Genomic DNA, 14,987 nt, shown 5'->3' with positions numbered 1-14,987 from the left:
AAGGGATCCTTAACCACCTATGTGGCTTGGCTTTAGGAGCAAATTGGCATGAATTTGACGCCTCGTAGAAATATACCGCGGGAGGAATTATGCAAATAGATGTGGTAGCAGCGAAGATAGTGTGAATGTATAAATCAGTCAAGATGACGACGCAGAAAGGAGAGAAGGGGCACACACAACGATTGGACTATCAACTATAATTTATTAGCAAACAGCATCTTGCAGGAAAACTGAGAGCGCATGCCCTCTTCATACAAAAAAAGGGGGCTCGTGAAAATTTTCGGCATGTAAAATCCCACAAATTACATTACTTTTTTTTCGTGCTTCTCTTTTGTCCTTTACTTATTTGAGTTTGTAAATGCATATGTGTACAACATATACAGCGTATTCTAGCGACCAATAACAATTGAGGAAATGTGTGACGAAACAAATTGCGTGTAAGGTGAATCACGTATCTGTCTAGCGTTTCTTGTGTTCGTGCTAATGATGTATTAGTAAATACTCAACGTTGTAATGGCTGTATTTACGCAAAATCGGGAGACATTTCGCGCTACAGGGATCCTAACCGCACATGTTTCTGTGGCTGTAAACATGGTTATTTCGCACGCCTGCTCTCTGTGTGTCAACCTGTTGAGACTGAAAGTCCCTGTAACAGGACAACTAATAGCTTGATTCTGAGGTTCTGAATGAAAACTGAGTTTCTGAGGCGATATACCCGGTGTGCCTGTCGGAGGGAAAGTATTGTGCGACCATCGGCACATAACATATAGCGTTTCTTTTCGATTCTTTGGCAAATCAATATACCGCAGATTCGCGCGAGGAGGTGTCACACGCGACATTGTCCTCAGGTATGAGGAGGTTAACGAAAGCTGACGACGTACGAAAAATGTATGACAATGCACCTACGGGCTGTAGCAACAGCTCTTTATTTCGAGCTATGTGGAGATGAAAAATCGAACGCACGATCATGCTGCTGCTAAGCGATACCAAGCAGGCTGATATCAAGTGACTCGTCATTTATTCTTGTCATGGTGACAGCCTGCTCTCATATTGTCCTTCTGTCGTGGTCACGTTCACGCGTGAATATTTGGCCCACAACGCACTCCAGAATCAAAAAGCAGCTCTTACGGAACGCCATATTGGGAGTGGTGCACTAAAGATACCGCTTAAAAACGTAACATTGGCCGGTGCGAAAACTCGAGTTAAATCGCGAGCTTACATGAACACTAGCGATAACGCTGGAATGTTAGTAGACCGCTCTATAAAAAAACAACACGTTCCGCAAACGATTACCGACTGTCGAGGATTCCGACTGCCGCTATCAATGTAGAGAATGCATTGCTTGTACATTGGGTTACTTTATTTTAATGGCACATGCTTGCCAGTTGAAGAGGTTCGTCTATACCAGCGGGACTGCCGTCTTCTTCACCGTCACTAATAGGAGACAATGTGCAAATCTAAATTCTTTAATAACAGCGGGCCATGTTCATAAGAAGTAGACAACTGAAGAATAACGGTGGGCTCTAGCGAATACGGTAGATATTCTCAGACCATGACAAGCAGTTTACCGCTGTTCCTAAAGCGGAAGTTGTACAACCATTACGTTCCACGAGCCCCAACATACGGAGCAGAAACCTGGACTATAGAAAAGACACTCGAGGAGATGGACCATGCGGCGTGCAATGTAACGAAACATGATAGGCGTAACGTAAAGAGACCGGAAGTGAGCAAGGTGGGTCACAGAAAAAAACTGGGATCGCTGACATCCTTGTTGGCGTTAGGAGACAAAGCGGACAATGTGCGGATCTTGTAACCCGTAGGTTATGTAGCCGACGGTGTGTGAGAACGATGAAATGAATAATAAAGGTGGAGAAGCGCTGTCTAGGACGGCACAGTATTTGGTGGGGTGATGAAATTAAGCTCGCAGGAATATGTGTAACAAGCGTCGAAAGCTGGGCGAGTTGTTAAGGTTACATCTTCTAGCAAACTGCGCAGCAGACGGGACACAAAGAAGGAACGAAAGAGACAGACGAGCGCAGACTCTGCGCTCTGAGTCTGCGCTCGTCTGTCTCTTTCGTTCCTTCTTTGTGTCCCGTCTGCTGCGCAGTTTGCTAGAAGATGAAGCTCGCAGGAGCAAACTGGAATCGGCTAGTGCATAACAGAGTAAAGGGGGATCAATATACGGATGATAGTGTGATGGAGATTATCAGCGTGATGATGAACAAAGCGATGGTGATGTTGGCAGTCTTGATTTGCCCATTCTTGCTTTAAGATTATCATGAGTGGTGCTGAATGAAGAAATCGTTCTTAGCGTCTCTTAAAGTAAGGAACTGCGCATGGAAGACAGGTTCACTTTCTATCTATCTATCTATCTATCTATCTATCTATCTATCTATCTATCTATCTATCTATCTATCTATCTATCTATCTATCTATCTATCTAGCCGGTACGTCTGGGCCCCCTCCTGGTCGCCTCCATAATTGTAATATACCAAATTTGGCATAGCATGTCATCAGTGTATGACGAACACGCTTCACTGGTCACGACATGAATTACGCAAAACGCCTGTCGCTCACGTCATAAAACCTTTGTCAGTCACGTGTGGCACATACCCGCATATCACAGTTCATGTCATGCGGGTATATGCCACCGGCGATTCACAGCCTCAATGAACACGGTAACCACAAACATACACATACATATACAGCGAAGGCAGCACTCCCCTGAAAGACGCTCGATTGCCACCCACTTCATTTATTATGGGGCTGGGAGATGGCCTCATGCTGACCGAGTATGTCATCAGATTGACTGAGAGCCGCACTGTGACACGCGAAGAAATCCCCACTAAGTTCCCTGATGGCATACGGCTGTACTACAGCAATGCCGACTTCGACCGCTATGGCGCACGTTGCCTCGACGCTGCGGACAACGTGTTATGTGATCCCGCATGCGATAAGATAACTGGCTGTAAGAGCGAGTAGATAAATAGGGATGCCCTGACTAAGGTGGAAAAGGTGAACGCAAGCGACATAGTTGGAATGCCGTCCTCAATTTGCCTGAGCATCGGCAAGCCGTGCATCATCACGGCCAATATCGACGTAAGCGACGGCCTCGTTAATCGAAACATGGGGACTTTGTGGCACAACAAGCGTTACGAACACGGCAACGACGCGCGACTGTGGCTTGAATTTCCAGCGTCCACGGTAAGCATAGCCGTTCCAGCCAGAACCGCACACCCCTCAATAGAATTGAAATGGGTGCCCGTGGTAATGCGAACTACCACAACCACGATATACACCAGAAAAATATATCGTGTGAGAGGACACAGTTTCTCGTTGCCCAAGAAAACGTCATAATTATATACAGATCACAAATTGGCCACATACCCCCAGGTAGTCTACAATTAGGAGAAGTGCCAACCACTGAAGTTGATCTACGTAGCCCTTCCCAGGCCTACGTAGACCAACTTCAACTTCAAGCAACTACGGCCTTTACCTCATCAACGTAAAAGGTGACTTCAGGTTCCGAGATGTCGCCAGCTCTATCGACAGCCAGTATGTCGACGACATGACACGGCTAGCAAGCAGATCTCTAGTCAGCCTCTCGGAGCGGGCTACCACCTTCATTCGATTCCATTACCACAGAAATCACCTCAGGCTCACCGCTATCAACGTACAGTCTGTACACATGCACGTGTATGGCCTCGAAAAATACGCTCTGCTCACAGAAACTGCCGTGTTATCACTTTCGGCAACCTGGAACGATGAGCCCAGTGTGTCGTCCACAGCAAGCGGCGTCATTGCAGGCGTGGATTCGTGGGCCCGTATATGAACACGGTGATACGCAACTTCAACGTAGGCCGCATTTCACTTTGATGACCTTCAAACACACAACACGCACAAACAAGCAGCAGAATCGGCGAGGTCTGCGTTGCGCATATCTAATATAATAAAAAACCCATTCCACCATCTACCAAAGGTTCGCCACCATCTAGCTGAAAACTCTCAAGAACCCCTTCCACACATGCACAGGGGTTCGTGAAACGCCCGTGCGTTCTCCATCATAACGGACAAGTATAAGCACTACATGTCATCTTGCCACGTCTGGTGTTCTTAATACACATGTTGCTGTTGGCATCGTTACTCAACTGTAAACAACTGGTTATAGAACACATGTGCGACTCTTGAATATATGTGCGTGCGTACACCGTTTGCACATATCTTTAGTGTCATTTCATAAGGCTTCGATCAATAAAAAAATGATAAATCGCACGCCTTGTGAGAATCAGTTTCATGCGAAGCAGTCACGAGTGGTCCTATGCTGCATTTTTTCGGCTTTGAGCCAAGCCCTGCGAGATGCATCGACGTATTTTTGTAAGTGTAGTAGTGTGCACATCGTGGGCTTACCAGGCAGTTCCACAACACTGGCGTTTAAATGGTACATTATGGTATGACGTAACATCAGCAACCACGTTAGAGCACATGCGTCAGTATTATCAAACGAAGTGCACTTCATGTTGCGATGATGTGAATATCGTACGTAACTTTCCTTAGCGTATTCCTCCGGGGTCGACCAACGCTCGAATATAGCTTGTGAATCGTAGAAATAAAAATGTTGTGTTTATTAGACTGCTATAAAAGCGAAGCCAACACTGGAACCACAACTGAGGTTAACCTGACGTGACGCCTGTATCGTAGGAGTATATATGTAGTGTTCATTGCTTTATTGTAATGTTAGGCAGCCAGCACTACAAGCACAACTGACATTGCACCGACATTACGCCTGCATAAAGTTTTTTTCCAAAGGCGTTTCTAGAGCGTGCGTCGTTCTGTTGGATAATACCTGACTGCCACACAGAATGATCGGGTTCGATTCCTGTTCGGATTCGTCGGATCGACGCTGCCGATGTCGGTTTTTCTTAACACCAATCTCTGTTCTCGCTGTTCCTGGGTATATATAAAATGTCAGTCATCTCTGGCGCATAACTATATACCACGGCCCGTGGAAAACTGGTATGTGCCACACGTGTCTCGAGGAAAGTGTTTATGGGGATTTCGCGTAATTCGTGTAATGACCAGACAGACATATTCGCCAAACTCCCTTACCTTCCCATGCAAATCTTGGTCTACGCCAAGTTCAGAAGGCGATCACGGGAGCACCAAAACATAAGCTGCTAGATAGATAGATAGATAGATAGATAGATAGATAGATAGATAGATAGATAGATAGATAGATAGATAGATAGATAGATAGATAGATAGATAGATAGATAGATAGATAGATAGATAGATAGATAGATAGATAGATAGATACGCTCAAAGTGCCTTGGGTTTGCTAATAAATGCTTTGCAACTAAAATTACGCCACATTCACATTCCCGCTGCATGCTTCGCATAAATCGATTTTCATGGTACGAGGAATCTGCCGAATGTTTCTACAAGTCATTGAGTGGGATAGGATACAAACAGGAGAAAGTGCCTCAGAGCAGCCCTTGCCACATTGTGAAATGTGGCAAGGGCTGCATTCCTCTGCTTTCGAGTTTCTATCTTTCCAGGCAGAAATTACCAACAGCAACAGACGCGCGACCGCTGGACATGATGTCATCATTAAGCCCTTAAAACTAACACGCCAGGGATGACAAGGCGCCTTTGACAAAGAAAGTGCCCTATCGAAACGTCGGCCAGCCTGCTCTGAGGCACTTTCTCCTGTTTGAAACCTATCCCACTCCGTGTATCTGTGGGCTCCCTTTTTGACCTTGGTCTACAAGTCATTGGCATTTAGGAACAAGTCATTTGTCTCTGAGAGCACGACGAGGACCTCTAAATTGTTGCTGCCTATTCCCTCTAAATAAGTGTTACATGTGTAGTGTAAATAAAAGATCTGCGTACTGCCTCCCGCACTCTAAGAAAAAAAAAGTCACAAGAGGGTCACGGCACTGTGACCTTTTCGGGTGTCTATGCGAGCCCTTTTGGAAAGTATCAGGAGAAAAAGAGAGTCAGCACTTCTGCAGGTGCCCCGAGACTTGTGAAGTGCGTTGCGGTTAGATTGCGTGATGTAGGCGCCACCGTGTACGCCGTGCATAGCGCGCGTTTACCGCTCGGCGCCTTTGTGGTGCCATGCATCGCTTCAGAGACGGCCTGGCACGGCGCGTCCACCTCCTCTCTGTCTCCTCAGTCTTTTGGAATGGGTTGCTTTGGTTGTGCGGGTTGCGTCAGTTTCCTGTCTTGTAGCTTTGTGTTCGAACGAACATGCGCGTCATAGTTGGCGGTGACGCCGGGCTCCGTGCTCGACGTGAGGCTTGACGGGCGGAATACTCATGGAGCAGCGGTCGTGCGCCTGGTAGTTGTGAGTGTACTTTTTCGTAGGTACTACTTACAGCTTTAGCTGGCCGCCTGCGGCAGCTCTGCGGAAGTAGGCTTCTAGCCATTTCCAACAGCAGCCTGCGTCAGCGGGGCTGTACGGATGCCCCACTAAAATTATCATTAACGAGTTGACACCGTTATGCGCCTTGCTGTACAAGCTCCCATAAAATGAGCGATGCAAACAATTGTCAAGGGTCATTGTTTGCTGATCGCACATAATGCCTGCACTCCTGATGGTGGAAGTTCTCATGTTAAGATGCGCTTTAGTCTACTACATAATAACATTTCCATCGACAGTGAGTGTGCAGTGTGCTTACACGCGTGGGAACGTGAAAAAAAAGGCTGTGTACAGAACACTGAGACTTGCAATATATAATGTTTTTTCTTTGGCTTAAAGACGGTAATTTAGGATATAGATAGAGTACGATGCTTCCCGCGCGTACGCGGTAGTCACTTAATTTGGACACGTCTCGCCGGTAAGGTGAAAAGCTACTATTTGCAATCTGTGTTTTACATGATAATGGCAAAAAACTTGGCTCTTACCATGCCTGTTTGCATTCGTTATTTTGTTGTGAGCCTTCATTATGTCTGCGTAAATCACTTATTGTGTAGGTTTTGGAAACTCTTAATGCAATTCCGTTTTCTCATCACAATACCATGTTCTGCTTTTCAGATGCAATTTTTCGTAGTTACTCACGCTGAACACGAGCGACGACATAGCAAGTCACAAGTCTGATACCTCCAGCCGTCAGCATTTTTTTATTTATTCATAATCATAACCTATAAATGTGGAAACGTGATGCCGATTTCTGCAGTTTATTTTGCTTCATATGACACTCGATCACACATTTCACACAGCCACAATTTAGGTTGGCTATACTCATACAAGCATGTAAATCAGGAATACGTCAAATGCTTAATTGGAAATCACAGACCATCTTTTCTCGCTTTCTATATTACTCTGCTGGAAAAGGTGTGTTGTTCGGGCGAGTTGTATTGAACTAATGCTAAAATTGAAGTATTCATTTTTGATCTTGGAGATGGATGGATGGTGGAACTTTATTAAATATAGTCCTGAGAGACGCGACTAGCGCGCAGTGGGCTTCTCCCACGTTGGGACGGGCATGCTTAGCCTGACCGCCGCATCGTGGGCTCTCTGGACGGCCCAAAGCTGATCCCCCTTGTTGGGGCTTCTGATGGCGGAGCTACACTTGGCTGGGTCGGCTTGTTCACTGCCCAGTAACGAGGGGCATCGCCAGAGCATATGCTCTAAGTTAGCTATTTCCCCACAAAGGGGACACGAGCTGCTGGTGTAAGTATCCGGGTAAATTTTGTGAAATAAGGCCAGATTTGGATATGAATCAGTCTGCAGGAGTCTAAGCGTCATGTCCTGGGCTCTGTGTAGTTTTCTGTGAGGAGGGGGGTAGACCCTCCTGCCTAACTAGAAGTGCTGCGTAATTTCATTGTATGTGGTGGGCTGATCTCTATTGTCCAACGTCGTGGGCTAGGGAGAACCTCCGTGGGCTGTTGCCCTGCTATTATTGTTCAAGAAATATATCTATAACACAACGTCCTCATTTTTGGAGCTTCAAACTGCTCAATATAGTTCGCGACGTTTACGCAATCAGTTTCATTTCATGCACATTTCCGGCAAGACTAATTCACTCAACTATTATGCTCTTCCTAGAGCCATTCGCCTTTGGAGCGACCTTCCTAACACCACAGCGTCTGAGAGTAACCAAGAAAACTTCGAACTTCTACTAATAACGCATCTTTTAAAATAATGCTTCATACCACACCTATTACATTGTTCTTATCATTGCCTTTATTGCAATTTGTGTGCAATTTTACGTTAAAGAAATCTTTGTAATAGCCAAGTGATGTCGCGTTCGTTCCGCAATTAGATTGCTCGTTATTTATGTGCTATTTTATTGTATAATTTGCACTCGTGGTTCAAACTGTATTTTTTCTTGCCTCTATTCATTTTGGATTATCTCAAGTAATGTTCACTACGTTGCCGAATACGTTACCGCAGCTTCTTTATTTTCTTGTTGTTATTTCTTCATTTATTTATACCCGTCTCTTTGTGTTCAAATGCATGTACACTTTCTACACATTTTCATGCATTGCCCTCTTTCCCAATGCCTCTAGATGCCTACAATGTACTCTTCACGCTCTCACACGCTATATACACAATTGTGTACACTTCCTTTTGATATGTGTATCAACTCGGGGCTATGAAAGAGAGACATATATCGAGCATTGGATTAACAGAACCTCCTCCTTCATATATTTCCCTTCGTTTAACTTTAATTTGCAGTGTACTCTTCAGCACAATCACTTTATTGATTGTACTACCACATTCGACGAGTTTTTCGATGTGCCGCTCGCTGCGAGCGATGCGAAAAATATAATTTTGCTTTGCCTGAAAGGGGTCATGAACCACTTTTCCAAGTAATGATCTAATGGCCTCAGTATCGGAGTGTACTGCCTCCCGAATCGATTGCCGCAAAAATTTCTCGAATCCGTCAAGAATCAGCGGAGTTACGGGGGTTTGGCGCACGCTCCCAGCGCTTTCTCTCTTTTCTCGTGCCGGCGAGCGCACTGGAAGCTAGACAGGGAGGGATGGCATGGGGGAAAGAAGTTACGCCAGCGCGCGTCATGAAACGCGATCGCTCTCCCGCTGTGATTCGCTTGCGCGAGTGCGGCTACCGTGTACTGAGGAGTGCGGCGCCGGCAAGTGGAGGCACCCCGCGGCAAGAAGCGCATCTGATCCGAACGCCGCTCTCGATTTACGTCGGCTATCGGCCAATAAGCATGCTATGTCTCTTGCTACGTACAGCGGACAGACGCCCCGCCCACCGACGAGAGTGAGAACCGGCCTCTGTTTGAAAAGAGGGTGCCTGGGGAAACGGCAACTTCGCGCTCCGCTTGTGGCCATTACGCGGCGCGCACGACTGTAATATTTGGCAGAGCAGTTCATAGCCGTGTCAGCTTTCCGCAGGATGTGTTTTTTCAATCAGCCCAAGGGGTGCTTCATGACCCCTTGAAATGGACACAACCAAAAATGAACATGCACTATATTTCTAGTCTCAGATAATATTCTATTTATGCCAGAACAAAGCATCCATGATTTCAAGATAAATATATACTTAATTATAACCAAATTAGGATTACTTACTATAACACACATATATTAACATAATATGACGTTGTATTTATTGCAATGAAATATTGAGCACCGTGAAAGACCGTTAATTGTATCAATTCGACGCATTAATTTTTTAATTATATTCAATATTTTCAGCCCTTTCGGGCGTTTACGGGGTGGGAAAGTTTACAGCATTGGAAGAATATATACAAACAGCACAATGCGAACTCAACAACAAATGTATCAGCAGTGCGTCAGAAAGTACAAAACAGCAGCATAGAAATGATATGCAAATATACATAGCAATAAGAATCTCAAAATTAGATACCCAGCGACTGAAGCTTTTCGTCGAAACTCGCGAGCGAATTCACACCATCACACATTTCCGCGCTTAGCTTATTCTACTCTTCAAATGTTTTGTAAAGGAGAGAATGCCTGTAAACATCAACTCTAGACACATAAGGTCTAACAACGTACGGGTGGGAGGACCGAGGTAACACACTGCCTGGAGGCCGCAAGTAGAGCCCGGAATCAACGTTGAGCATGCCATGATAAAGTTGATAAGAAAAGTTTAGCCTGGCTATTTCGCTGCGTGAGGCTAAACTTGGAACACAGAGTTCCAATAGTGGCGTCTGAAACAGGTGAATAAATAAATAAAGAAAGAAATACATTATCATGTTCGCAACGGCACATAATACTTCACGCCGGATCTGCAAAAGAGTTTGAGAATCAGCAAACTGCTTTAACGTCCCACCGCTACGGCAGCGAGGAAGCCAGGAAAGAAGTACATACAAATAAAGAACTGATCTACTGGGAGCATCGCGTGCGCTGTTATCACGGCCAGTAATCTCGTGCGGAAAGTTGCGCCTTGTCTATCCAGCGCAGTTTGTCTACAAAGTTGACAATTCATTGCCAGTCGAGCAAGTAGCTCGCCACCTTCGAGATAACACCGACACAAAGCGTTCTGTGTGTCGGCTTCGAGATAATGCGAAGCATAGCTAGTCATGAGTAAGACTTGTTGCTGGGCGAGTTGGTTGAAATCTATGGGGTACATTTTAGCGCAAACTGTGAAAGAAAGCACGGGAAAAGAGTAGAGGAAAGCAGAAAGGTCGAGCGCTAAACTTCAACTGTTTATTCGAAAGGTGAGGCCAACAACAAATAACCATGTGCGCATGCGCGCCAGTAAGGGAAAAAATCACACTTTCATGTCAAATAATTGCATCTCGTTTTGGAACAGACAAACAGACGTATCACTGATACAACTCGTGCCTCTCTTCTTAATATGGAACGCCTCCAATAACTCTCGCGCTAATGTGTCACTGCTCCTGCCTATTACCTGGATCTCACGAAGCAGAGGCTCACAATTGCAGGCTGCGCAATGCGCGGGCAAGTGCGCGTTTCCTTTATTCTTTAATGATAATTCATGCTCCCGTGCTCGGTCGTTGACACATCGCCCAGTTTGGCCCACATACGTCTTCCCACACGACAGCGGTATCTCATATACAACGCCCGTCGTGCATTTCACATAAGGTCTGGTGTGCTTCTTCTGGCAACCGAACTTTCTGTCAACGCGACTAATTCGCGGACACAGTCCGGCCAATTTGCGTGGAGCCGAGAAGACTACAGGCACACCGTATCTATTGGCTACCTTCTTGAGGTTGTGGGAAAGTTGGTGGACGTACGGGACCACTGCGGGCTTGCCTCCTTTTTGGACAGGGCTAGGCGTTTTCCTTTTTAGGCCCTTCACCTTCTGAAGAAGGGTTTTCGAAACGGCCACTACGACCGAGCTCGGGAAGCCGGCTTCATATAGCCTTGCCAATTGTTTCTCAAAACTAACCTGCATGGCGTGAGGACACGACTTCGTAAGGGCGGACTCAAGGCAGTTGGTGGCGATAGCTCTCTTTACTAATTTCGAGTGGGCAGAATCGTACGGGAGCATCTCTTTCTGTGCACGTGGGCAAAAACCATGTTTGTTGGCAGTACAGCCCACGTGCTCGATTAGTATTAGGATTACAGCAGCAACAGTATCAGGATTAGGATTAGAGCGGCAACAGTATCAGCTTGAGAAGCGTAGTTCAGCCAACGTTTGCTGTTTAGTACGATGGTGTGCCAGTTCTATAATCTTTCATCGTTCTTCTAGATGACAGATCTTGCATCTTAAGACGCACAGTTCAATATTTCTTGTAGCGCAAACACTGATGCAGACCCACGTTGCGTTAGATATACAGCGATAGAGATTCGAGATACCCAAAGTATCAAAGATGCATGTATCTTCGGCACTACTCAGCACTGTGATTACCTCATGAAACTATAATTTTAACTAAAATAAAGCGGACTATTGCACTAAAGTACATAGGTGGTTATGCAGTAGAAACGTAAGTTCCCCAGCAAGACACCAGCTGAGGGTTATATGATTTTACTGCTGTACCTTCAACCCGACTCAACCGAATTATTCAGCAACTCAGAAGCAGCTGTGTGTGACTTGTAATGTCACATCAACGGAAGAAAGTTTGCCTTACATACGGATCGCTAACCATTAACGCACATTTTGGATATCTCTGATCCTTGAGCGAAATTGGCCCGATGAGCTATCTCGGCAATCGCGGCAAGTTTCTGCTTCGGCGCTGCGAATGGTAGGGTCATCTCATCGATGGCTTTTAGGTCTACAGCGTCGGCGGAGAGAACAAATGAATATTTCATCTGTTGTTGCTAAACCACTGCTCAAGCAGTAGGCTGTACTACACACTCAATGGCGCTCTGGGCTATGTTTTCTGGATTACTAAAGAATAATCAATGTTTATTTGATACGAAGTTTCTTGCAGGCATCTACATGGTCATGTAATGCTATCACCTCAAATCGATTTCCATTGCTCGTTAGTTTTCGAGCTTCGTTTAAATTACTTCGTTTTTTACACTTACGTTTGAGTTCCTAGACGCTGGTATCTGGTAAAAATGTAATCAGTTCCCGTGAGTCTCATTTTCTTCCATCGAACACATTGAACCCTTTCACCGAGAGATTGATTGCTGTACTTCAGCCAAATTACCATTTCCGTGTTCAGAAACTAGAAAACAAAAGACGAAGTACCAAGTTTCCTCTGAGGTGCTGTTCTGCGATACAAAAATACAATCATTTTGTGATAATTATGCACAAAGCTGGTTGGTTTACACATTGCAACGGCACCACCTCACCTTACCGCTTGCCAGTGGTTTCCAATATCTAATAATATAATAATAATTTCTGGGATTTTATGTCAAAAAGCCACGATATTATTGAGAGACGCCGTAGTGTAGGGGTCCCTAAATTTCGACCCCTCACGTTCTTTAACGTCCACCTACATCTAAGCACACGGGCCCCTGGCACTTTTCATATATCGAAATGCGGCCGCCACGGCCGGCATACGATCTGCTCTCAAGTGGTTAACGTAACAAATTGTGACACCGTTCAGCACAGCATCAGAGAAGTTAATAAAGGGTACTATTGTGTCATCACTGTCATCACCATGAATCGACACGCACTCTCTTCGTCCTCTTCTTTTCCTCAGTCATCTCCTTCATCTTCTGCTTCGCTCCCAAAACACGTGCGCCCATTTCTCCGGCGTGGGGTGGAAAAACTCTGATGGTTTGGATAACGAGTACAGAGAGAGAGATAAATGAAGAGACAGAGAGAAAGAAAGAGATACAAGTTCTCGGCGAAACAAATTTCTTCGAGCCTGCGAACCCATGATTCGAAGGCGAGCGTCGTAACCACTCGGTTATCCAGGCACGCTAGCGCAGCATAGCATATTTTTGTATAGTATAGTATGGGAAGGCGGCGAAAAGGGGAAGTGAAGATGAGAAAGAGGGAAATGAGGAGCAGCAGAGAGAGTAAAGTCTAGAATAGGAGAAAAGAGAGAAACAGACAGGACAAACGGAAAGAAAGACATATAGAGACAGTAAACGAGAGAAAGAGATAAAAAGACACAGGAAGCAAGAGCTAGAGAGAGAAAGATGGGCAAGAAAGAAAAATATAGAAAGAGCGAGAAAGACGAAGAAATACATAGAGAGCGAAAGAAAGAAATAGAAGATAGCAGAGACAGAAAAGACAGAAAAAAGAGATGACAGAAAACATTTTTAATTATTGAGGGAAGTAGTTTATATTAAAAATATAGTGCGTGCAAAGTTGTGGCATGCCGGTTTTTTTTTTTGAAATCGCGAGAGTTGCACGTTATCCGAGATATTCAACTTCAAATTTTAAGGTTGATATCGAAACTGGGCGTGCCCAGCGCGGGACACGCGGCGTCTCTGAACTACACGTGACAAGGAAGGGATGACATTTCATGCAAAACTTGTTATGCGCTAAATTGTCATGCACCACAACTTTCTAATATAAACAAGTGCACTCAAGTCAGCAATTAAAACGTAGTTAACGAGTGCTTGATAATTAGTGTCGATTCAATTAAGCTTATTAAGCAATACATGGTGCGCTTGTTGCTGTGTTTGTGTGATAAAAATTGGGTCAGATATCTGACATGCCATTTCATATTTTCTTTGATGAACCATACACGTTCTAATACAAATTCTTGTAACAGGGAATAGCACCATTGCAAAAGCTTCTTATCCCAAATGGTAAATAGTTTAGGCTGTGCTGGTGCATTGAAACACTACTTGATTGGGTTGTACTGTATAGTTCTTGTTTTCCTTGTTGCTTTGCTAAAGAAAGAGGAAATTGAAAGGGTGTTCTTATTTGCAGGATGCACAACTAAAATCTGGCATTCAGTGAAACTGGTGACAATGCTGCTTTAGTTTATGAAGTAAATAATTAGAAAACGCAATTTCTGATATCTGTATATGTATTTGCAGATCACAGTGAGGCTACTGGTTCTCAGGCATGCTTACAGCACTGAGAAATTGAACAAACTAAAAAAATGGAATAGATCAGGGGCTCAGTTTTTTTGTTCGACAAAACCTGATGAAGCCAAGGGAGGTATAGGAGAGATTATTTCGCAGTTTTTAAAACTAGTGTAGTAATTATGACATAAAGAGGAATTAATGTAGACAAAAATACAAACATTCTGCTGCCAGGGCCTGAAGCTACAAGAAAGTATTGCATCTCATACTCCACCACTCTAGCTACGACAATCGTTCTCTCATCCACCCCGCTGGGCACTTCTGTGTGTGTAATCCCGGCAGTGCCACACCAGCATTCGTAGTCATGCTGGTGTCGCATAGCCCGTGAACTCAACGAGCTGGTAGCTGATCAATATACCTTCATGTGCTACCTGAGGGCATCAAGTTTGCTGGCACGAGGCCCTGGCTATTAAAGAAAAGAACGGGAGTGGATGAAGGGCTCAATAAATTGAACAGGTACTTATAGTGTACAGGACCATGTCTGCACATGAATGGACTTTAGTACAGCAAGGATAGTTGTTTCAAAGAGAGGCAAATTGGTCATGTTGCTACAGCGTGCCCAAAATTTAATGAAAGCAAGAACGGC

The 14,987-nt window shown here is 44.8% G+C and overlaps 1 protein-coding gene across 2 annotated transcripts in view; it reads right to left on the bottom strand.

The window, feature by feature from the left end:
- Positions 1 to 14,987, bottom strand: part of LOC119405699 (uncharacterized) — a 55,920-nt gene that overhangs the window by 20,199 nt on the left and 20,734 nt on the right. For both annotated transcript variants that reach the window (XR_007417557.1, XM_049419273.1), the window contains one exon: positions 12,434 to 12,576. Coding sequence is in view for 1 of the 2 variants with exons in the window: in XM_049419273.1 (XP_049275230.1) it covers positions 12,434 to 12,576 (143 nt within the window). In the remaining variant the exon portion in view is untranslated. The remainder of the gene's footprint in view (positions 1 to 12,433; positions 12,577 to 14,987) is intronic.

The sequence above is a fragment of the Rhipicephalus sanguineus genome, chromosome 9, assembly GCF_013339695.2.
Source record: "Rhipicephalus sanguineus isolate Rsan-2018 chromosome 9, BIME_Rsan_1.4, whole genome shotgun sequence".
Classification (NCBI taxonomy): domain Eukaryota; kingdom Metazoa; phylum Arthropoda; class Arachnida; order Ixodida; family Ixodidae; genus Rhipicephalus; species Rhipicephalus sanguineus.
This window is presented reverse-complemented; position numbering and strand designations above follow the sequence as displayed.